Here is a 22,862-nt window from a genome sequence, read left to right as displayed (position 1 = left end):
TCCAGAATACCATACATAGGCTGTAGTGACCTCCTGAATATGACTATATTAGTCACTATAAATAACCAATAGATCATTTGACAATTTTTTTCCCCAGATATACAAACAAGGTGATAAAAACTACGTTATAAATTTCAATTGATTTGCAACCCTTACACAACTGACTTTACCCGTATCAGGAATGCACGTGTTCATCTTATTCTGACTGAAATACTCTGCTAGTTATTAGAAATACACTCAATTTAATATCAGGCAAGTTTCAATTTCTGCAAAGTTCTGGCTTTCAAACAGAAACGTATAAACTACTTTTGAAAATAATGCTCATATAAATCACTCAGTGTCTAGCAAAGAGGAGGGGGGGGGGGGGGGTTACTGGAAAATTATTAGTCCTATAACTATTTATAGTGTCATGGCCTAGCGGTTAAGAGCACCGGACTCATGACTCATTCTCTGGTGTTTCAGATGCAACAGTGGCGTGGGTTCGAGCTCGGGCCTGGACACTTGTGCCCTTAAGCAAGGCACTTAACCATTAATGCTTCGTCCTTCCGATGGGACGCTAGGCCGGAGGTCCCGTGTGTTGTATAAGGCCTAACGCACGTAAAAGAACCCAGTAACACTTATCGCTAAGAGAAGGGGGTTTGCCTCTGTGTTTCTGGCCTACTAGTTATACTCCCTTGTGGAAGTCCTTAGGAGAAGAACCAACCAAGTACCAAGTAATATAAGTGATCATGGTTGACGAGTTTAACAGAAATTAGGTGCCCCACTGTAACATCCAGCACCCCCTCTCTCCCCCCCCCCCCCCCGGTGGGGAAAACCCTGGCTACACCGCTGATCTTACTATATTTTATGCATCTTGTAAAATCACTTTCCTTCAATGTACAGATCAGTTGGTCCTCCATGACTAAAATCAATTAGTTTATACAATTTGTATCAAATCTAGCATTTATCTATTTTGTTGTAAAGGGTTACTCAACCCAAATGTATACATTCCACATGCTTTTTTCACTATTGACTAAAAGCAAACAAAAACAAAAAAGACCAAAATAAAAGTCAACCTTGCTCCATGCCTTCCGTCGCAAATAGGTTCAACTTAAAATATTCTCTATTAATGGTAATGTGCACAATTTACAAAAAAACACACACAAATTGTTTTTGCCGGTTACAGAAACAACAACACACTGAAGCAGATTTTTAAATCTGTTGAATTTTTGGCTAAGTAGATTATACTTTTTGAAAAAGACTAATTATGCATCTTCATTTTTTTCAATGAAAAGCATACATGTAGGTCTTCAGTTGAAAGCGCAGTGGTTTGGTCCTTACCATGGCAAAGAAATGATGGTAAATTCCTCTTTTTCTCAAAAATAACAGTACATTTGTATATACTAAGCGCAACAATTTCACAGGATGCATGACCCTAGTTTAAGTTACTTACAATTAAGTAGGATATTTCATATTTTGAGTATCATTTTTAAATGTTTGCAAATGGTGCTATAACCCGTAAAATAATGGATCTAATGAATTTGACAAAATGTGTTTCACTGCGTTTTTAATTTAATTTCTTTGGTAATATATAAGTCAATATTGCCAGCAAATTCTCCTATATGCACAATTCCAAGAAAAAAAATACCCTAAGAAGGATTGCATTAAAAACAAACCCGAAACGCTCCGTGCAGACAAAACAAATCTAAAGAGAAGCTGAATCAGCAAGGTATAAAGGCTCATTGGTTCCAATAAATATTTTTTTTTGTAATATAGAAAATGTCGAGGTCAGGTAAAGCCTGGTTCATTCTCCACGCGAATGCAAATGCGAAGCGAATTTGACGCCATGAAACGTTCGCTGCGAAATTCGCCCGAGTTGAAATGTGTTCAACTTTTACGAATTTGCAGCGCGAATGCTTGCCATGACGTCACAAATTCGCGTTCGCTTTCGCGCCAAGTATGAACCGGGCTTAACACCTCTAGCTACTATCTTATTCCAACCCCAAACCTATCACTTGGCAAGTAAAAACATTCAGCAAGTTCAAGCGAGATGTATACAACCATATAGTTTGCGCATCTTCGTTTGAACAATGCTAATCGGCCATATTTTGACAAGATGAACACATTGGCTGTTTGACTATTCAGGAGAAGTCAAAATCAGAGGTCTGTTACATCACTGGTTACAATAGTCCAACACATCATAGTGCTGGGCAAGTAACTCGATTACTCAAGTACTCCCGAGTACTACATGCGAGTACCCAACAACTAGAAAACAAATGGAGTACCAGTACACATGTACTGGTTTTGTTCTTTGGGATGCGGTGGAAGGTGCATGAGGCCACACTTCCAAGTAAAACGTTTTTACATAGAACTGACATAAATACACTCAACCAAAAAAAAAGTCCCTCCTTCCAGTTATTTTTTGTCTAACTCAAAAACTACTGAACACCTCTCAGAAGTTCCTTAGCAATCCAGCCGTACTCTTAATTTGGCCCAAAACAGTGACAATGAGTACGTATTTATGCAATTTATGACAAATGATACTGAAAACAGTTGCACTTTTGTACACACGCAAGTTGTGGTTCACACTCACTTTGCATGTGTACAAAAGTGCAACTTTTTTCGGTACCATTTGTCATAGATTGCATAATTGTGTACATACAGTATTATCACTGTTTTGGGCCAAACAAAGAGTAGGCCTACGGCTGGATTGCTAAAGAGTTTCTGTATTGATCAGTTGTAATTTGAGTAAGATGTGCCCAGTTGTTTACGAGTTAGATAAAAAAAGTATTGGGGGGGGGGGACTTTTTTTTTGGCTGAGTGAACATGTTCGCAAGAAATGTCCGATGAGCACATGTATTATGAAGAGTCTGAAGTGCGAGTCTCAAGTCTTTTGTAAATTCATTGACATTTTCAGTATACAATTTAGTCTCAACCGCAACACTGCCATTAATTATGTAAATCAGTAAATTATAAATCAGTGAATTGTAGACAAGTGAAATGTAAGGTCCCCCCACCTGCCTTTGCATTCAGGCTTCATACCGCCCTCTATAGTTCCTTCATGGACCCATTAGGCTCATCTACCTCCTCAGACTTCTATGACCTCTGATTGGTCGTCGTAAGAAGCCCCACCGTTACCAACTAACTGTTGCTGCGTTGATTTAAAGGGAATCGAGGATGATGATACTCCTTTCTCAACATCGGCCATGGGCGTGACAAGTGAAAGACTAAAATAAAATAACACAGTTCAGTTTTATAAACTTGCCAGAATTGCCAAATGTTCAAAAATACCTAGGACAGTTTTCCTGTTGCTATCAGGTCGACAGCCCATCACATGGGGGTTTTAAATCATAGTTAAGAAGTAATATACAACATTTCCTTTTGCTGTTATTTTCAGAGAAAGACGGATTTGTGAACAAGTATTTTATAGCCAATTTTTTTTTCTGCTGACAAGTTTTGCATTCCCTGACGCTACGCTTCAGACGAAATGGGACAAGGAAGTGTAGAGAATGGCCATTCATGGGTTTGTTATCGATTGAAAACAAAATGTGGTCTTACTAAATTCGGTCAATTGAGGGTAGTATTTAAAAAAAAACACCATTTTTTTTCCATCGATGGTTGGCCGAACCATCGTTAGAAAATGATACAAAATTCCACTTTTCTTGAAAATAACAGCTAGCGTACCGGGCACAATAATTTCACACAATGCTTGAGACTGTTATTTACTTGCAATCAAGTAAGGTATTTCATAATAATTTGGCAGTTTCATTTTTTAATGTTTGCAAATCTTGTACATTATCTTTAAGCACCAGTGAAAGAAAAAAATCAATCATATACAAAATAGGGATCTGCTATATTAGATTTGAACTGTCCAGCCATTTGGGGCAAGTATGCACGGTCGAGTAGTAAGACGTCTGCACTAGTAAGCAGGAGGTTGTGGGTTCAACTCCCACCACAGTACGCTAGTGAATTGTTTTACCAAGCCCTAAGACAACACCAAGTATACAATGCAAATGAATATACATCCATGATGGGCAAAAACCAATAAGGGATTAAACTTGTAAAATAATTAGGTTGTGAGGAAACTTACCGATACAGCCACCATTGCACACCAGAGGCCAGTAAAAGCAGTGCAACACAAAATTTGAAGATAGTTATCATACTTAAATTCTGCAAATCCAACAGACAAAACATGACAAAAATTAGGAAAATTTGAAGCAAGTGTCCTGAACTGACCTATAAAAACATTCAACATCTCTTAATTGAAGAATCTTTTTAATGTTACCGATAATCTGAAGATTTAGGTCCGACACTGTGGTGTTATTTTATGCATCAGGTCAGGTGACCAGGCCAAACCGACCTGAAACAGTTATAACAAACATAAAACCTTGGTCCCGACTGTGCATTTATGTGCACAATGAATGGGACTGATGTTCCTCTTAATACAAAATTCTGATATAACAAACAATTTGGCTAGGTTCGAACGAATTTGTTATAACGAGAGTCCGAAACGAATCGATCTTAACTTTCCAAATCCAACCCGACCCGACCTGACAAAAAATCAGGGAAAAACTGACCTGAACCTATGTGGCTTGGGCAAATTTTCCTAAATTTAATGAACATTGTGTCCGTTGTTTGTGTCTGAACTTAGCCACATCGCATGATGTTTTTTTTTTTTAAATCATCGCCTGTCAGTGAAGAATTGTATCGTAAAGTACGGAACGGTGAACACTCCTAACGTGATCTACAGGTGGGCCTACACGTTAAAGTCTGTGTGTGATAGACCACAAACCACATGCACAATTGGGAGGTGGGCTGACGTTTGTCGTACCGGGCACCCGGACTCTGCAATAATATTGCACCATGGGAATTTTCAAATTGTTTTTTTTTTTTTTCTTCAGGTTATGTCAGGTTTCACATGATGGCTTAACTGATCTCATGCGAAAATCACAAATGTGATGCGATCAAGCTAAATGAGTCGTTTGTCGACCCCGGTCAAAAATAAAATTATTACAGATTTGAAAAGAGCACAATCTCAGCATTCCTGTTGTGAAAACCGCATGCTGATACCATCTTTAGTTAAAAAAATTATGGAAGTCTGACACCAAGAGATGTGATGAAGTGATGTGATGAAATGGCCCTATTTTGGCCTGTATCTCCAAATGAAAATTCCTGACAAACGACTCATGTGGCTTGATCGCATCACAAATGCAAAGCTGAAACTGACCAGACTTGACTGAAATGATTGAAAAACTGATCCAGTTTGGTTTGGGGACCGGTTTGCACAACATTACTATTGCGAACAAATGTTTGGGATTTTTACTGTTTGAGCTTTATGCTCTTGTAAGATATGATATTAGTGTGCAAATATTTAAATAAAAATGCAAATTGCACAACGGGACATGGAACTTACCTGTAAAAGGATAAAAATGACAATCAAATTCAAGGGAATCCGAAAGAAATTCATGATGGTTGACCGGGCTGTGAAAAAAAAAAAATAGTAATTGAATATTAATTTTTTTTTTGGCTTCTGTCAAAACCAAGGTTATTTTCTCTGGTCTTTGCAGAACTATTGAAGCACAATGTGAACAAATAAAAATTTCCATATTGTAGTACAAAATAAATATTGTTTTATTGCACTAAAAATTGTCTGTCTTAAAAAAAAATAGTGCATGGTCTCTGAAAACTGGTTTATGTGGACATCTTTTGTTCAGAAGTCCACATACCGGAAGTGAATGTAATGCTTGTACAGGTTTGTTTATGGTGTAAATCGAGGATTTTCTATTGTTCCTCTTCCCTTTTCATTTGTTTATGCTCTTTGCAACAGCTCTCATTGGTTTTGTACACGTTTTCTAATCGAGGTCGTTTCGATTTGGTTCCTGTCCTAAATTCATCGATGATGTTGCACGTATGTGTCCCTGATTTACACCATAAACACGCACATCCCTACATACACCCTTTGTGCTTTATAATATGTAATAAAACTTTAAAGGGAATATACAACATTTGCAAACATCGAAAAATGAAACTATCAAGTTTTTACATAATACAGAATACTAGGATGATGGCAAATGACAGTCTAAAGCATCCTGTAAAATTATGGCACACGGTGTGAAGTCATTTTTAAGAAAATGGTACTTTTGTATACATTTCCAAGGGTGGTCGGCCGACCACCGTTGGAAAAACCTAACTATTTTTCAACTCCTGCTCCAAATTTACAATTTGTTTCAGTTTTTTTGTTTGCTATTGGTTACATGTTCATGAACGGGTGCAGGCCAGCTACACTGGTTCCCTTACCTTACAATTTTCCGGCATCCATAAATTGATCCATTTTATCCTTAGTGGAGTCAGGGAACCAGACTACTTGAACATTTTTGTTTTTCTTCATACATGTCAGTGTAACAATATTTGATCTATTATACTAACCCCTCAAATAATTCATTTCTGAAAATTACAGCAAACGCCAATGATGTACATTCCCTTTAACCACCAAAAAGAGTGTAACGCACCTTCTTCTGGTACGTACTTCCCCCTCATAGTGCCCAACGACGGCCAGAAGATTCCTACGCAACCCTCAAACACCAAAAAACCTACAAAAACTGCAGCTTGACTCTGCAAAAAATAAATAAATACACAAACAAACAGATTATCATATCAGCTCCCATCAAAGGTAAAAATTGTTATCAATGTTACATGTGTAACCCCAATTTTAATAACGGAGTTCTGCCATTTTTCCCCTCATAATGCTTCTCTCTGGAACTCCCTATGGGCTCCATGTGCCGATCAAAGAGGGCGCCCTTTTACCTAGCAACGACGTCCTATGGGTGGGACATTTTGCTGGTTGACACGCACTGTTCCTTGTGTGTGACGCATGTACACCAGGGGATTTGTACTACACGCAGTGGCCGTGCTTCGCAGTATATGTCTATGTTCGCAGCAAATGAATTACAGTCAGGTAAGATGGCGTCGGTCGGTCACCCCCAACTGTACTTTCTTTGCCGGTGAGGGGGTACTTGTGAACGGAGCAGATGTGTCTTGAACTTTGTTTCTCTTCTACTTCTTAAATGTGACCACTATGACCTTTTCTGTTCTGATTAGGATGTAGTCCACACATTGAGTGGCACTTGGCCACGTGTTTGGACGATACCGATTAAAAATATCCCCAAAAACCCACCAACGGCATACTCTACTTGTCAACTTATGTTGACAAGTAGGGGAATCAACAATCCGTCAAGCCTTTATCTAGTCCTTTGGTTAGCTCAATCAGGGGATGCTATCAGATCAATTCTACCATGATGGCAAACACATTGTGCTAGCCATTGTACAGATTATCCATCAGGGGCAGTAGCTTTGCACAATGCTTTCACCATTAAAGGGGGCCTCATGTTTGTGCAGTGATCATGTGCCTGGATTCATCTAAACTGATACACCCACTATTCCACTGCAGGAATCATGGCTCCTCCCCCTAAAAGGGAGACATATGGAGTTCTTAAAACCTGGCCTTTGTCTTAAATATCCTTTGACTTGACAAGCTCTATCACACTATAGGATTATTTTCTGCTTCAGAAAAAAGAAATTCTATTTTATAAAGCCAAAGTTTGGAGTATGTCCAATCAGTTAGCTTATACAAGTTTTAAAACCGGTAAATGGAGCCGAAACCTGCCATAAAGCTGTGATTTAAAAAAATAAACATTGACATGAAAGCTAGCTCACCGATGGCATGATGACTGGAGCACACAGTGCTAATGCTGAAATGAAGAGAACGGGCCTCATGAACGATTCCACGGACAAGTAGCGACTGGCGACCTTGAAGACAGATGAGCCAATCATGATGGCCACCTGCAAATTGAAAACAAACAAACAAACAAACAAATAAACACAAATGTATCAACCTTTTTATTCACAGGGTATTGCAGCAGACAAAATATATGCTAAGTTCCTTTTTTTTGTTGGGCCCACATTGAATATCTTTCAAAATTATGTTTATAAACAAGTTTCGGAAGACCAACCTCTAGCGTGTTTTTCATATTATGTGGCTTAACCCATATTTTGTGCATTGGATATAAAATCTTTTCTTTTTCTGGTTTTCATTTTCTTGTTTTTTTTAATTATAAATTTTACACTTCTACTAATTGACTGGAATTTTCAGGTGTTAATATTGGATAAATGTAACTCACCATAAATCCGGCAAATATGAAGCCATGCGGGATGACCTCTTTGGGTTTATTGGGGTCAGTTTGGACCTGAGACTGACCCAACGCTGGCGTCCACTCCAGGACAAATGTATACATGGCTCCCTCGAATAGCGACTGGATCAGGCCGAGACATAAGACTTTGCGATCTGAGGAGGCAAACCATTGGACGGTTTTCAGGGTCACAAAATGTTGCTCAGTAATGATAACTGGTTTAATTGAGAAGGGTTAGCGAAAACCTAGTAAAGCTGTTCACACCCTAGTCTAAGTAAGAGTGCACATTATTCTACTCAGTTGAGTTAGAATGGCTATTAGACAAAATGTTAGAGGCACATAGGATCATTTGTATTTGTCGTAATTTCATGAATTGGAACGATTTACAAATGTAAGGGCTAGTAATTTAGCAGACATCGTTCCACTGAGCTGTTCAATGCTTTGTGTCCATTGGTTCTGGAAAAACACAGAAAAACTCTGTTCCTTCGAATATGTCGTGCATACATGTACAACCCATTGGTCACAGGGAGTAGCCAATTAAATGCCGGCACTGTCTTTTGTTATAAATGGGTTGCTAACAATGCATTTTTACGCAACCGGTTCGCCAAAACCTTTCGCTGTAACAGGAATTTCGTACTGTCCATTTTCGTCTTAAGCGAAATTTTCCCCATAGACATGTGCACAATTTTGTCGGGACCGAAGACATTTGTTTGTAATAACCGGAATTTCGTTCTAGCCGTTTTCGCTATAACGGGAGCCGACTGTACATGCATACATACATCTAGTGTACCCGAGTGTACGCATGAAGTCAACAGCCGATTCGCAGCCGTTTAATGGATGAAGCATTTGAGAAAACTGTTTGTTCTCAGCAATGGTTAGCTCCTAACCATCGCTAGTACCGATACAAAAAAATTCTCTTTTCTTATGAATGACAGCATAGTAAATGTACCAGAAACTACAGGATACGTGGGACTATTTTATTTAATTCAAGTGGGCAATTTCATATTATTTTGGCAGTTTTGTTTTTGAGTGTTTGTAAATAATCCTATACGCCTTAAGTCTTTTTGGGACACATGGAGTTATCTCTCAAAAAACAGTCTGGTTCCTGACCTGTCTTTATGTGTGAAAGTGCTGTCTTGAAGGAGGTTCCTATACTGGCTTTAGCGTCACCGTAGTTCTCAGACCACACCATCGTGATCAGAATGACCATTATGATGAGAACGACCATAGAGGCATCAAAGGGTGACCTAATGTAACAAATAAATGGGGAGGAAAAAAAGGGACGATACTCTGTTAACAGGAACGGAGTGCCCATCTCTCTTTCGTTAGTGATTGGGCCAGACTCATATGCTGCTGTGGGGGATCGCCACACCTCCTCCACAGCGAGTCTGTTACCTTCCCAGCATTGAATAATGCCGGTACCCATTTAACACCTGGGTTGAGAGGAGTAATTGAGGTAAAGCGCCTTACTCAAGGGCACAACACGCATGGCCACGGCGGGGCCCGAACCCACAACCTCACGATCATGAATCCTGTGCTCCACCGCTAGACCACACGTGCCCATAAATGGGGAATTCCATGGTTATGACGTTACATTCAGGGCCTGACCAATTCGCAAAGCTGCCTTCAAATTACTTCCCTCTGTCAAAATTAAAACAATCAAAGTTATTTTCCTGTTTTGTTTTTGGGTATTTGTTTTCTAAACATGTTACATTTCTGAACACATGCTTGGTTTTGTGCCTCTACATGTATGCATATATGCCCAGCCCCATTGGGGTTTTTGTGTGTGTGGTTTTACAGGTTCACTCATGAATATATATTGTCATTGCAAGGTCCATACATAGAGTAAAAATTGAACTCTGCAATTTTGTCTAAAAAACTTCTCACAAAAACATGGCACTTACACAAAACCATAGCGATCGGCAACAAACTGGGCCACAACACCTGCTGCTATAGCAACGATGGAGTTACCAAGCGTGGCATGGGAGAATATGGTGCCTAACAGATCCTTGTCAAATGTTCTCTGCAGATGAGAAAAACAAAACCATTGAATTTCTATACATCTTGACACAGTTTGTGATTACTATTTATCATCTAAAGAACAGATTTAAGGCCAAAAAAAAAAATAAGTCGGTCTTTGGTCAGCGCACGCGTCGATTTTAATTGTGCGCATCGATCTTTTTTTTTTCCAAAATGTTCCCGCGGTAGCTCCAACAGCACCCTCTATTTCCGTACCTCCTCAATTTTTTTTTTACCAAAGAGCACCAAGGAATGGGAAATTGCACCAAGGCAAATGATCGAAAGCACCAAGGCAAATTATGGAGGACACCAATGTACATGAGACACCAAAAAAGCAAAATAGTACCCACCTTGTCTGTACAATCCAAGCTTGAAGAAAAAAAAAAAAAAGCCGCGTGGTCGCGTCAATTCTGGAACTTCAGTCTGACCAGAGACCAAATATTTTTTTTTTTGGCCTAAGGAGACATTCCACCTATCTCTGCTATTGCTGCTCAACGATGAGTTCGCTTTGCTGGCCTTTGCTACCGTGCTGTTTTTACGACCTTTAGATGAATGCGTACCTTAAACGTTTAGCAGCTGATGTCTGACTTACCGCATGGTGCTCATAGACTAGCCAGGATTCAAAGGCACTGTACAGAATGGATGTGGCCGTCCCTCCCAGCAATCGACCAATCATAAGGATGTAGAAATTGTTGAAGTGTTTGGTGATGCAAGCCAAGGCATACAAGATGCCGTAGAGGATGCAGTTTGCCCTGCGACCACTGAAAAGGCAAACAGAGAAATGTAGTGTCTCAGTGAAGATTTGGACACAATTTTTTTTTAAATTAAGCAAACAACTCATGAGGGGACAATTTAATCCCAGTGTGAGATTTTGGCTGGTTTCAAATTTATAGGCCTATTAGGTAAATATAGCTTGGGTTATATGTAGGGCCAGTGTGCATTAATGGGTAAATGTGTCAAGTGACACATTTTTGGAAATTACGGTGAATCCACCCACATGCGTTCTAATCTGTTTGCAACTGGGCAAAATCCACAAATGGGTGACAACTGTTTGAATGCGAATCATGTCCTGAATGCTGATTTCAGGATTTTGTCAAGAGAGGGCGCAATTTTTAGAACATGACTGAGCAACTCTGGAAGTAAAATTGAGATCCAGAATATTGTGTTTACGTTTGTTTCGTTTTCTCAAAATACAGCCTACAGCATTCACAGAGCTAAAACTTTATCAGGTTAGTTTCAAGCATCCGTCTTTAGATGTTGAGCACTTTTGTTGCTTCAAACGAAAAGAAAATCACGAATTACAAGTGGTCAACTACATGTATACCTTCAACTCTGTTTTTAATTTCCCAGATTAAAATTAATTTGTATATAACTGCCTTTTTAATAGCTCAATTTGCAATGCAAGCAGCTGCAGTGTCTAGCATACACAAAAGCCCACATTTAGACCGCAAAAATCAATAATTGAACAACAAATCGAGCTACACAGAAAACTTAAAAAACAGCTGACGGTGATACATGTATGTATACGCTGGTGAATCTACAGGCACGATAAACATTGTAAAACCAAAGTTTTACAATTTTTATGAAATGAGAATATTATCGGGAACATTGAGATTTTAAATTTAGTTTTACACTTTTTTTTCAGAACCATATAAACCCACTAATGAAAGCTGCTTTAAATGCAATGCAGACATAACATAGCAATTTTTGAATCATATCGATATATCGAAATTTTCCAAATTGAGAAATGATATCGAAATGATATTAAAAATTATTAGTAAATGTGTCAGATTATCGTCAAAATAAATCTCCCGTTGGTGCTTACACTATGTGTTTAATATTTGCTGTATAATAAAATTAAATAAACTAAAGCGGCAAATTGTGCTTGTGACTTGAATAAAAACATCGCGAAATGCCAAGCGGCGTTGCTTTGTGCTCTGCGTTCGCAGTAATTCATGCTCTCCCCAATGCAAAACCTCAAAAGAAACCGCCTGTTGTGGACAAACTGTCAGTGCTGAGATTTGTTTTAAAACGTTTGATCAATATAGGCTCCAGAAAAAGCCGTGGCAATTTGGATTTCAGATTTTTTTTTTAATCAAAGTGTCAACTTTATGATCTTTAAATTTTATATGGGATAGGCCTATATTATATATTCTCGATACTGGATTTCCGATATTATTTTGATAATTGAAACTTATGATATGGATGGTACGCACAGTCACTGCTCAAAAGTAGAACAGTTTTCTGCTAACTGTAAGAGCTGGTTCATATCAAACAAATGCAAAAGGAATATTTATAACACCAAGAAACCTTTGCTACGAAATTTGCTACCGTTGAAATGATGGGCGGTATCATAAGTCCGACGCCTCAAAGGTCCGACGCCTCATAAGTCCGAAATTTCGGAGTTATGAGGCATCGGACTTATGAGGCATACAATTTATTTATTCCGCCTCATACATGTAGGTCCGACGCCTCATAAGTCTGATGCCTCGTAAGTCCAAAATCGGAAAAATGAGGCGTTTAATTTGTCGGACTAACGAGGTATCGGAGCTATGAGGCGTTGGATTTATGAGGCGTCAGACCTATGAGGCTTCGGACTTATGGGCCTTTATTTGGTTTGGGGATGCGATTTTGTCAGACTTATGAGGCGTCGGACCTACGAGGCGTCGGACTTATGAGCGGACCCCATGTTCAACTTTGCAAATTTGCAACGGACAGACTTGACTTGACAATTCACATTCGTGCCGAGCATGAAGGGGCCCTTATGCAACGCCATCAGATTGACCCCAGGATGTGACCACTGTGTCAAGGGTGAAAGGTCATTTATTCATGGTTTATTTATAAATCCATTTTTTTAAAAAGTGACACATGGCCGCGACAAATAAGACTGAACTGCAGCAATGCCACTTACTATTTATCAGCAAATGAGCCCACCACGGTGCCGACAATCATACTGGATCCGAAGCCAGCTACGAAGAGTTGCTCTATCTGGTGTGGTGTCATCCCATAATGCTCGTACAAGGCATAAACGTAGGGACCCTGTAACCAATCGGCAGCTGTAATCACAGGAAAAAAACACTGTCATCGAAAAAGCGAATTTCGCCCCCCCCCCCCAAGATCTCGGAGATCGAGTGACTAAATTTTGAAACTCAGTACATGCGTAAAGCAACTCATCATGAGCATACCCAAGAAATTTTGTGACTATAGGTCAAAGGGTTTTGGAATGATGGCGAATTAATTATTCATATGTACGAATGGTAATTTTGGTCTGTGTACACGACGTATATGGAAAAATTCTGTAAAAATGTTTCGCTACGCAGCAAAACATGGTCCGATTTTTATGTTTTTGGGTTCAAAAGATGCGCAAGGCTTGAGGCTAAAACGTCACAACAGCTCGGGTCGCGAAATTTCTTTTTTCAAAGCTATCGCGGAAAACAATTTAAGGGGGAGGGGCAGATTCCCCCGGCACTTTTAGGGTTAAGAGCAAAGCATTTGACATGAATGTAAACTTGTAGAGCTCTACATGTACATGTACCTACCCATGGCCAAGAGGTAAACCACCAAATATGTGTGCTGAAACTTCTTGAAAACGACATCATCTGAAGACGGTACAGCAGAGCGTGTGTACAAGTACAGCAGACCACAGAATACGCACAAGGCGTAGAAAGACTGTATGAAAATCATGAGGCAGCTTTAGATCCGACGACTCTGTGGAATGCATACAAATTCAAAAGGAAATACAAAATTTGTATTAATAAACACAGCACGTACAAAATTAATATATCAAAATTAAATGCAGACATGTGATGTAGGCCTCATGTCATGCATGTAGGCCTATACTATGATCATGATGATGCCGGTACATTGTGCCCAATGTAACTTGTATTGTAAATAAAGGTAGGCTTTTTGGAGACAAACTTTGGGTAATACTTATGCAGTTTTAGGCCTATAGACCCCTTACTTCAGTCCAAAATTAGGATGTAAAATACGGCAGACGGGGTGCATGCTGCACTCTTACCTCTTTTCTAAAAATTGAAAATCCTGGCTTAATTCACGATCGATCCATCGTGCTTGCGTTCAGCTGTGGTGTGGTCACGTCAGTGGGAAATTCATGAAATTATGCGATGTGTGGTCTCCTGCAACTACATGGATTCTGGGGAGATATTTGTAAGGGGTTGAAGCCTGATAGGTAGATAGAGGGCGCTATGCATTTTGTGGACAAGCCTTTCCGTCTTCAGTTTCCACTGGCAACCACTGACTCTAAATTTTTAAACAACATGCTCTCGTGAAACAGAAGAACACGGGCTCATCTGTGCCATGTGTTAATTTTTGTATTGTATTATCACTTCAAATGTATTGCCGCTCAAAAACTGTCGTGTTTTTTTTGCATCCTCAATGTACCGGTTTTCAAAACACCGACATCCCGACTTGAGTTACACCCTATCATACTACTCGAAAATAGGCCACATACATAATATCATTATCACCAAGGTCAAGTCGTGGGACTAAAAAAAAATTACCCCCCCCCAAAAAAAAACGTGGGGGGGGGGTGATCAAGCCCCCCACCCCCAGGACCCCCCCCCCCCCCCCCTTGGGTGCGCCACAGTGATCCAACTCATTTTGCAGACCTGAACTTGCATGCAAATTGTGTAGACCCGAACTTGCATGAAATTTCGTACCTATGAGGCGTCGGATTTATGAGGCGTCGGATTTATGAGGCGTCGGACCTATGAGGCGCGTCGGACTTATGATACGGCCCGAATGTGCTTCCCTCTCGGGCGAAATGTTATTGTGCTATGATGGGGTGGGACACTGAATAGCTTTGTCCAAAACATATATAGGCCCATTAATTTGATGTGCTGCCCTCTATACATTTGGATGTCTGCTATCACTCTCGCAATGCATCACGTTTACTGACGCATATTCACACTCGATGCTTCGTGAAAAGATGTTGCTGAAAAAAATGGCCGTATTACATTTTTTGACATCTGCCACGGTTGTGTCCCCAAATATGCGTTGTCCTTTGAGTTTGCAGTGATTATGTATTCAAAACTGCGCTTAAAGCTGGTATTTTGTACGTGGTATTTTGTAAATAACATTCTCCCACACAGTCAACTCTAAATTTAAAAACAACACTTTAAATCAATTAAATCAAACAAACTCAACCATGGATTGGTTCTCGTCACTCGGTTTATTCAACGTCATTGGTCATTGGAACCATTGTTTTTATCGCAATATACAAGCAAAATGTAAAATGTGCACATTAATTTACATCCAATGAAAATGATTAGTTTTTTCCTCTTCCCATAATATGGATGTGTCTTAAAACGGCATGCGATCAAGCTACATGAGTCGTTTGTCGACCCTGGTAATTTTTTTATTACAGATTTGAAAAGAGCACAATCTCAGCATTACTGCTGTGAAAGCCGCATAGGCCTACTGATACCATCTTTAGTTAATAAATTATGGAAGTCGGAACACCAAGAGATGTGATGAAGTGATGTGATGAAGTGGCCCTATTTTGTCCTGTATCTCCAAATGAAAATTCCTGACAAACGACTCATTTAGCTTGAACACATCACAATTAAGCTGTCAAATGATGACAAAACGCCCTCAGTCATGCATAATGCGAACATTTTGATTAACTGATTTTACTTTAATAAGTTATTACCATTTTTCCCCTGCATTTTCAAACAATTACACCCGCCCCCTCCCCACCCCCAAAAAGCTTTTGCAATACGATAATTAGTGAACAACATGCTGACAATGCAAAGGCCCATGGTAAAACAAGTTTGATTGGTTGAAAAGCATTTCTTTTTCTTTGGAGGAAGGAATAAACATCAACCTAAATATTTTCAGTTTGTGCAGAAAAAAATAGTAAATAATGATCATATCATAATAATTCAACAAGTGATTTTCAACTTTGAAGACTTTAGAGTCTTTTCTTGTGACAGTAAGTGAATAAGAATTATGTTAAAAATGTCAAATCGTTTCGAAGGAGAGTTGGCAATCTGCCACAAATTCTGAGCTGACGTCATTAAATGTTGTGCAACTTCATTCCATTTGTGCAATATAATTTGAAATATTAAATTGGAAACCAGACTAACATAACAATTAAGTTAAAATTCTGCTTGTTTGTTTTGTTTCTACTCTTGGTTTAGTGTTCGTGTCTTTTTACTTTTCGGCCGATAACATTTGAAGAAAAAAATCGGTCGGAAGAAAACAAACACTCAAATAACCCATTATTTGTGTTTGTAATACCAATAACACCCAAACGCATTTTCTGGGCTAACTTAATATGTTTTTGTGGAAATTTAATTGTGCATAACAATATAAATAATAATAATGGAAATCAGAATCGAATTACATTTTGTTTCACATATTAATAAGCGGCGACTACATTTTACATCATGTTTCGTTAGAGAGGCGTATGTATAGCTCAATTTCTTTTCGATTATTGTTATTGTCATAATTGTTATCGCGGAAAATTAACTAAGGATTTAAGTCCTTAAAAACATGCACTTATCGGCGCAATAGACCTAAACTGCAATGAAAACGAACAATCACGTGACTTTTTTTTTTAAAAAAAATAAGACAAACAAGTTTAATCTGTGCCTGTATAAATGAACTTGCTTTGGTGTAGTTAGGCCTATTGTGAATGTAACTATATAATCAAACATGTACATTCTTTGTGGATACAAGCTCAGTCCAAATTCCGAGCTGTTTCGGTTGAATTCGGCAGAAACTTAACATTTCGGTTGGATAAAATGTGTAAAAACCTTTCTTGCTTTAATAATATTAAACTCGTGGCAATATTGTTATAGTTCGTGCAATATATTCTTGTGTCCTCCGAAAAAAGGCATGCAATATTATACAATTATGAATAAGCTATATAATGTTCATGGTCCAATTTCACGCATTTTCATGCTACATGCTTTCAGAGAATAGTGCAAATGCCATGCAAACCATTGCACGCCCTTGTTACTACCTGTATTCTCATCTGGGTAATATTGACCATTCAAGTGAGAGAAAAAACACCCTTTGAACCACCAGGCTCCTGTATGCATTTGTGCACAATTATTATGATTTGCTGCATCATTGTCACGATCCTTTGTTGTGAAGGGCTGTCCTCTGTGATCCTGATGAGCGCGAGCGGGTATCTGATAACCAAGAGAGTCCCCGGCAGTGCTGCTGGCATCGTATTGGCCAATATTCAGATTGTACTCACCCGGGGATATTTGGAAATCTGCGTACTTTGCCCATGCCGTGTTGTTCTCCCAGTCCTCTAAATCAACTCGTAGCTCCCATGTTCCACGTGAATCATCAGACGTCAGAGTCACCAAGTTGTCATTGCCCAACCAGAACTCACCGGACAGATCACCAAAGCCAGACTGGTACTCGGCCCAGTTACGGTAAAAGTCCACGCTGCCATCTTGTCGCCTCTGAAACACGATCCATCCTCCGCCGTCAGTTTCCATGTCACAGTAGACACGAAGACCGCAATTACCGAATCCCTCTGGGTAGATTGTGTAGATACCGCTTGAACGATAACCGGCATCTAAGAGCATCTTGCAACTTCTGTAGCGATTGAAGGAGCTATCAGTCAGTGAGTAGAGAGGTGTGTCCTCATCTGCATCAAAGTACACACTCCCTTGAGTTGCATTGAAGTCTTCGGGATGCTCTCGTCTTGTGGCAAGGTTCAACTCGCACATTTTATTGCAGTCGTTAAAGTTAAAAGACTTGCAACGTTCATCCATACTACATTCCCGTCCGCAGATGACACGAGATCGCACAAGTTTGGTCATATACCCAAACTCTTTTAGGGCGCGATTTTCAGCGGCGTAAAACGTGTGTTTCTCTGTGTAAGAAGTTTCAAATCCAGAGACAGACAAGGTAGCTCCCTGACATATTATGATGGATATTATGTGAAACAGTTCCAAACCATTAATGATCCGTTTCGCAATTGTTTCTATTACTTGAATTCCTCGTTGTGACCGAAGGACTTATCGTTGATCACAGTGGGTTTTTTTTTGGTAATGTGTGCCAGATAGTTGAAATCACGGGGAACAAAACGACTGCGAATTGAAGCCCCACTGCTTTTGATATCCGTCTTCTCTACACAACTGCTATATTGCTCTATTGGTACAGAGGCCTGGCGATGATGTGAATTGGTAGTTTACAGAAAGGAATGGGTTGACGATGTGTATCCCTCTGATTGGTTATCAAAGTTAGCACGTCATTCCATATCGGTGACGTCCAATAATGATCAGTCTTCCCGCCAGTCACAATTAAACCGTGTCCTTTAATTGGCGGAGCAGTCTTTACAATAATCGTATCGTTGGCATCAATAGCTCTCACGATAATGATTTAGCTCTAGAGATTCTATTGAAAGGGAGAGCGAGGATTATTGTTGTCGTGGGAACAATATTCTGTGTTGCTACGCTGTAACGCACTGAAGTCCAGTCTTCGTTTTGTATATTAATTGTCGTCATACACAATGCAACCCTGCAACAACAAAGGCACCGTCCATCAGAAGATTGAGTCTGTATCAAATTCACGCTCTGTGCTTCCATTCTCAAAATTGAATTTGAAGGCCAGTATTAAAGACGTCACTAATTTCAGCAGTCGTTTAGACAACAAGCAGCTACACAAAATGATAACACGAACTGTCACGATATCGATTTAGTTCCTGTAAAACTAATGAGATTGGGAGGGGACACATTGTTGTTCTCGATGCCTACTGCTGAAGGCCACAAGCTTATTGCTTTCCATTAAGAAAGATTGCCGAACCTGAATTGCTGGCCTGATATCAAGAAAAGAAAATGGAGTCACGAATATTTGGAGTGGCGTTCATAAAAATCCCAACTCTTAGGTGTGAATTAGTGAATATATAATAGTTCGTCCTTCGAAATTCGAAGATGACAGCCAACATCTTCATACTAGTTGGTGTTGTGTGTTCGCAGATGGCTAATAAGTCCAATTCTAGCCAGGAAGCTACGGTCCAACACTGGACACACTAGGTTGGGGTGGGGGTGGACACGAATAGTATTGCTTTCGAGGTACAACTTTCTAGTTACTATGCTCTATTTATGCTGAAGGCCAGATGCGTATTGCGTTCAAGTAGGAATGATTACCGAACCTAAATTGGCAGCATAAAATGTGAATATAATCGCTAATATTTCGAGATGTCTGCACAATTATCTTAACTCTTTTATGTACGTGTTTGATAAATTATTACTAAATTTGTTGGAAGTGTTGCGAAAAGTAAACTAATAAGAACTATCTTCAAAATATAGAAATAAATCACGGACATACTGATTGATTACTTTGGTTTGTTTGTTTGTTTCTCTACCTAGAAATGCCATAACCACTTTTCAATAATAATCTTATAATGTTCACACTGTCATTATCGACATGGCATAATCCATAACCCGTCGCGTTTTTTTCCATACTGGCGAACAGGTAGCACCACGCCTTTTCCATACCGGCGAACGAGTATACTCTTCACTGTGTTTAGTTAGAGCGCCACCAAGCGCCACGATAAGCCTGTGATAGGGAAAAATTCGTCCTTCCTCCTTCGCTCGTACGGGCACCGCCCTGAAAATATGACCCTGGGAAGGGCTGATCTCTTTGAGCGCTCATTGGATAGATTTTTTTGTGACCTGTGACGTAGCATGCAACGTATAATACCCATAATGCCATCCGTACTTCCTTCACAGTATTCTGTGAATCGGCATTATCGCACACTCAACACTTTACATTAATCAAAAAAATTAACCACAGTTTGGTTCTTGTCACTCAGTTTATTCAACGTCATTGGTCATTGGAACCATATTATTTATCGCATATACAAGCAAAGAGTAAAATGTGCATATTAATTATGATACATTGAAAATAGTTGGGTTTTTGGCCATCTTCCCTGTATCTAGATGCGTATATTTTAAGGTCAATATAATTTAATATCAATTAAGCACTCAAAACGTCAACAACACGCCCTAATAAACATGTGTGATGTTCAAATTTTGATTATTATTATTTATTATTTATAATTATATTACACAGACGGAATGTTGCACAAATGACGTCAGCTTAGAATTTGTAGTAGAGTCCTATCATTACTCTTGCAAAAAGGTTTCACAATTTTCAACTTATTTTTAATCCCGTTACTATCACAAGAAAAGGTATTTTAAACTTTCACAAAACCTTTGCAAGATAATACAAATTCCACTTATTGTTAATATTTTACTGCTAAAATGGCAAATATTTGAGTTGCTGGTTATCCGCCACAGAAAAAAGTTAAAATGCTCTTCGATCGATCTAACTAATTTTTTGGTCAGGGTAATTTGTTTGCAATAAAAGAAATACATTAGTAATAACAATATCAAAAATAATAATAGACCATTAAATTTTACTCTTTTTTTCACTTTTTACTTTTCATTTTACTTTTCTCATAATAATAATGGAAAAAAAAAATCGGTCCACAAAACAAAGAGTGAAAATAACGCTTATTTCAACACTCGACTGCAAATGTCCTCATTTTGTGGGACTACAAATATGCAATAAAAGTATGAATAATGAATATTGAAATTCTTGGTTTTTTTTGGTTTTTTGGTTTCATATTTACAATTGGCGAGAACATTTTCCACCAAGTTCTGCCATAGTCCGGCAGAAAAAAGAACAAATTGTGCACTTTTCCATAAAAGCGTGAAGCCTTGAACTGACCCTTATATTCATGAGAGAAAATTCACCCTTTTATGGGCGTGACAGCCATTTGTATAAAAGGGGGCGCTCATTATGCCCACTGTTAAATAAATTGTACCCATCTTTCCCCAAGGCATAAAACTTCACACAGAAACATATATATTTATGATATTTTTTTTCAGATGTGCAGCCATCGCAAAAGTACCCTTTTAGAGGCTTGGCCGCCGTTTTAAAAATGGGGAGGGCAACGAGTGTGCCCACATGTATTAAACGACTAAAACTTCCCACAGATGTTTATATTCATGAGAAAAAAAATTCCAGATGTGGAGCCATCCCTAACCCAGCCTTAATGAAATGTGGGCAGTGGCGTAGCCAAGGGGGAGGGCCGTGGGGGGCGACAGCCCCCCCATGAAACCTTGTCGCCCCCCCCCCCGTCGCCCCCTACTGAGATTTTGAGTTTCTAAAAAAATTATCATTGATCTACATGACACCCCCCCCCCCATGAAATGTTCCAGCCCCCAATTTTGTTTATTGTTATTGGCTCTGTCATAATGCCGAAAATACCCAGCATCGAGGAAAACGTTTATGGGAAAAACGTTTTAAATTTTTGCCTTTGGAAATGGCTATTGTTAACATCCTCAAAATGTAATAGCAGCGTGGAAACAAGTTGAGTCTAAATCTGTTGCTGCTTCGGTTGAAAACGGCTGAAATTTAGCATTCGCTATAGGATCAAGTGCGGCGCTACAGGGGGCTGTGGGGGATTTGATCCGAGTTTTGTCCTTGTTTTTAAATGTTAAACGCGATGTTTATTCCAATTTATTCAAGGCGCGAGGTGCTAATAGATAATCATGGTTGTACAATTATCCATGATTTACAAGTGCCAACTAAAAGTAAAAATTTACAATAAACAATATAACGTTCATGGTCCAACTTCACGCATTTTCATGCTACATGCTTTCATAGAAAAAAACGGTTTCCAAGAAAACCATTGAACGCCCGTGATACTACCTGCATTTGAATTTAAGAAGTATTGACCATTCAAGTGAGAATACCAACAATTATTGAACCACCAGGCTCCTACTAACTGTTGAGCACAATTATGCCTTGCTGCATCATTGTCACGATCCTTTGTTGTAAAGGGACGTCCTCTGTGAATCCACTTTGGATCTGTCTGATAACCAAGAGAGTCACCGGCAGTGCTGCTGGCATCGTATTGGCCAATATTCAGATTGTACTCACCCGGGGATATTTGGAAATCTGAGTACTTTGCCCATGCCGTGTAGCCCACCCAGTCCTCTAAATCAACGCGTAGCTCCCATGGTCCGCGTGAATCATCAGACGTTACAGTCACCAAGTTGTCGTTGCCCAACCAGAACTCACCGGACAGATCACCAAAGCCAGACTGATACTCGGCCCAGTTACGGTAGAAGTCCACACTGGCATCTTGTCGCCTCTGAAACACGATCCATCCCCCGCCGTCAGTTTCCATGTCACAGTAGACACGAAGACCGCCATTACCAAATCCCTCTGGGTAGATTGTGTAGATACCGCTTGAGTGATATCGGGCATGTAAGAGCATCTTGCAACTTCTGTAGCCATCCTCATCTGCATCAAAGTACACACTCCCTTGAGTTGTATTGAAGTTGTCGGGGTGCTCTCGTCTTGTGGCAAGGTTCAACTCGCACAGTTTACTGCAGTCGTTAAAGTTAAACGACTTGCAACGTTCATCCATGCTGCATTCCCGTCCACAGATGACACGAGATCTCACAATTGTGGTTGCATATGCAGACTCCGTTAGGGTGCGATTTTCAGCGGCATTAAACCTAATTTCCCGTGTATAAGATAAGGTTTTCAATCCAGCGACAGTTAGGGTAACTCCCTGGCAAATGATATATATTACGTGTACCATTTCAAAACTAAAGATCTGTTTTGCCATTGTTTCCGTTTACAAAGGACTCAACGATGATATAAACTATT

The 22,862-nt window shown here is 39.4% G+C and overlaps 2 protein-coding genes across 2 annotated transcripts; both read right to left on the bottom strand.

Moving 5' to 3' along the window:
- Positions 1-2,782: 2,782 nt before the first annotated feature.
- On the bottom strand, positions 2,783-14,278 carry LOC119732616 (molybdate-anion transporter-like). Its single transcript, XM_038206199.1, has 12 exons — positions 14,203-14,278; positions 13,724-13,892; positions 13,096-13,240; positions 10,777-10,945; positions 10,070-10,188; positions 9,276-9,412; positions 8,157-8,320; positions 7,693-7,818; positions 6,489-6,591; positions 5,393-5,460; positions 4,070-4,149; positions 2,783-3,206 (listed from the first exon to the last, which is right to left on the bottom strand). The coding sequence occupies exons 2-12, from the start codon at positions 13,866-13,868 to the stop codon at positions 3,068-3,070; spliced, it is 1,395 nt and encodes a 464-aa protein (XP_038062127.1). The 5' UTR covers positions 13,869-13,892; positions 14,203-14,278; the 3' UTR covers positions 2,783-3,067.
- A 2,529-nt stretch (positions 14,279-16,807) lies between these two features.
- On the bottom strand, positions 16,808-22,617 carry LOC119732323 (angiopoietin-related protein 1-like). The gene is made up of 2 exons (XM_038205782.1): positions 21,967-22,617; positions 16,808-18,187 (listed from the first exon to the last, which is right to left on the bottom strand). The coding sequence occupies exons 1-2, from the start codon at positions 22,615-22,617 to the stop codon at positions 17,084-17,086; spliced, it is 1,755 nt and encodes a 584-aa protein (XP_038061710.1). The 3' UTR covers positions 16,808-17,083.
- Positions 22,618-22,862: the final 245 nt, after the last annotated feature.

Source organism: Patiria miniata, unplaced genomic scaffold (genome assembly GCF_015706575.1).
Source record: "Patiria miniata isolate m_02_andy unplaced genomic scaffold, ASM1570657v1 HiC_scaffold_24, whole genome shotgun sequence".
NCBI classification, from domain to species: domain Eukaryota; kingdom Metazoa; phylum Echinodermata; class Asteroidea; order Valvatida; family Asterinidae; genus Patiria; species Patiria miniata.
Note: the sequence above shows the minus strand (reverse complement) of the source record. Positions and strands in the feature narration are given on the sequence as shown.

Excerpts from the sequence above, each read along its gene's own strand:
- LOC119732616 (XM_038206199.1), bottom strand. The coding sequence starts at position 13,868 with ATGATTTTCATACAGTCTTTCTACGCCTTGTGCGTATTCTGTGGTCTG. Across the intron at positions 7,819-8,156 it reads TCATATTTGCCGGATTTATG|GTGGCCATCATGATTGGCTC; the intron begins GTGAGTTACATT and ends TTCAATTTGCAG. Across the intron at positions 5,461-6,488 it reads GAAGTACGTACCAGAAGAAG|CCCGGTCAACCATCATGAAT; the intron begins GTGCGTTACACT and ends TTTTTTTCACAG.
- LOC119732323 (XM_038205782.1), bottom strand. The coding sequence starts at position 22,617 with ATGGATGAACGTTGCAAGTCGTTTAACTTTAACGACTGCAGTAAACTG. Across the intron at positions 18,188-21,966 it reads ATAATTGTGCTCAACAGTTA|GTCCTTCGGTCACAACGAGG; the intron begins GTAGGAGCCTGG and ends GATCAACGATAA.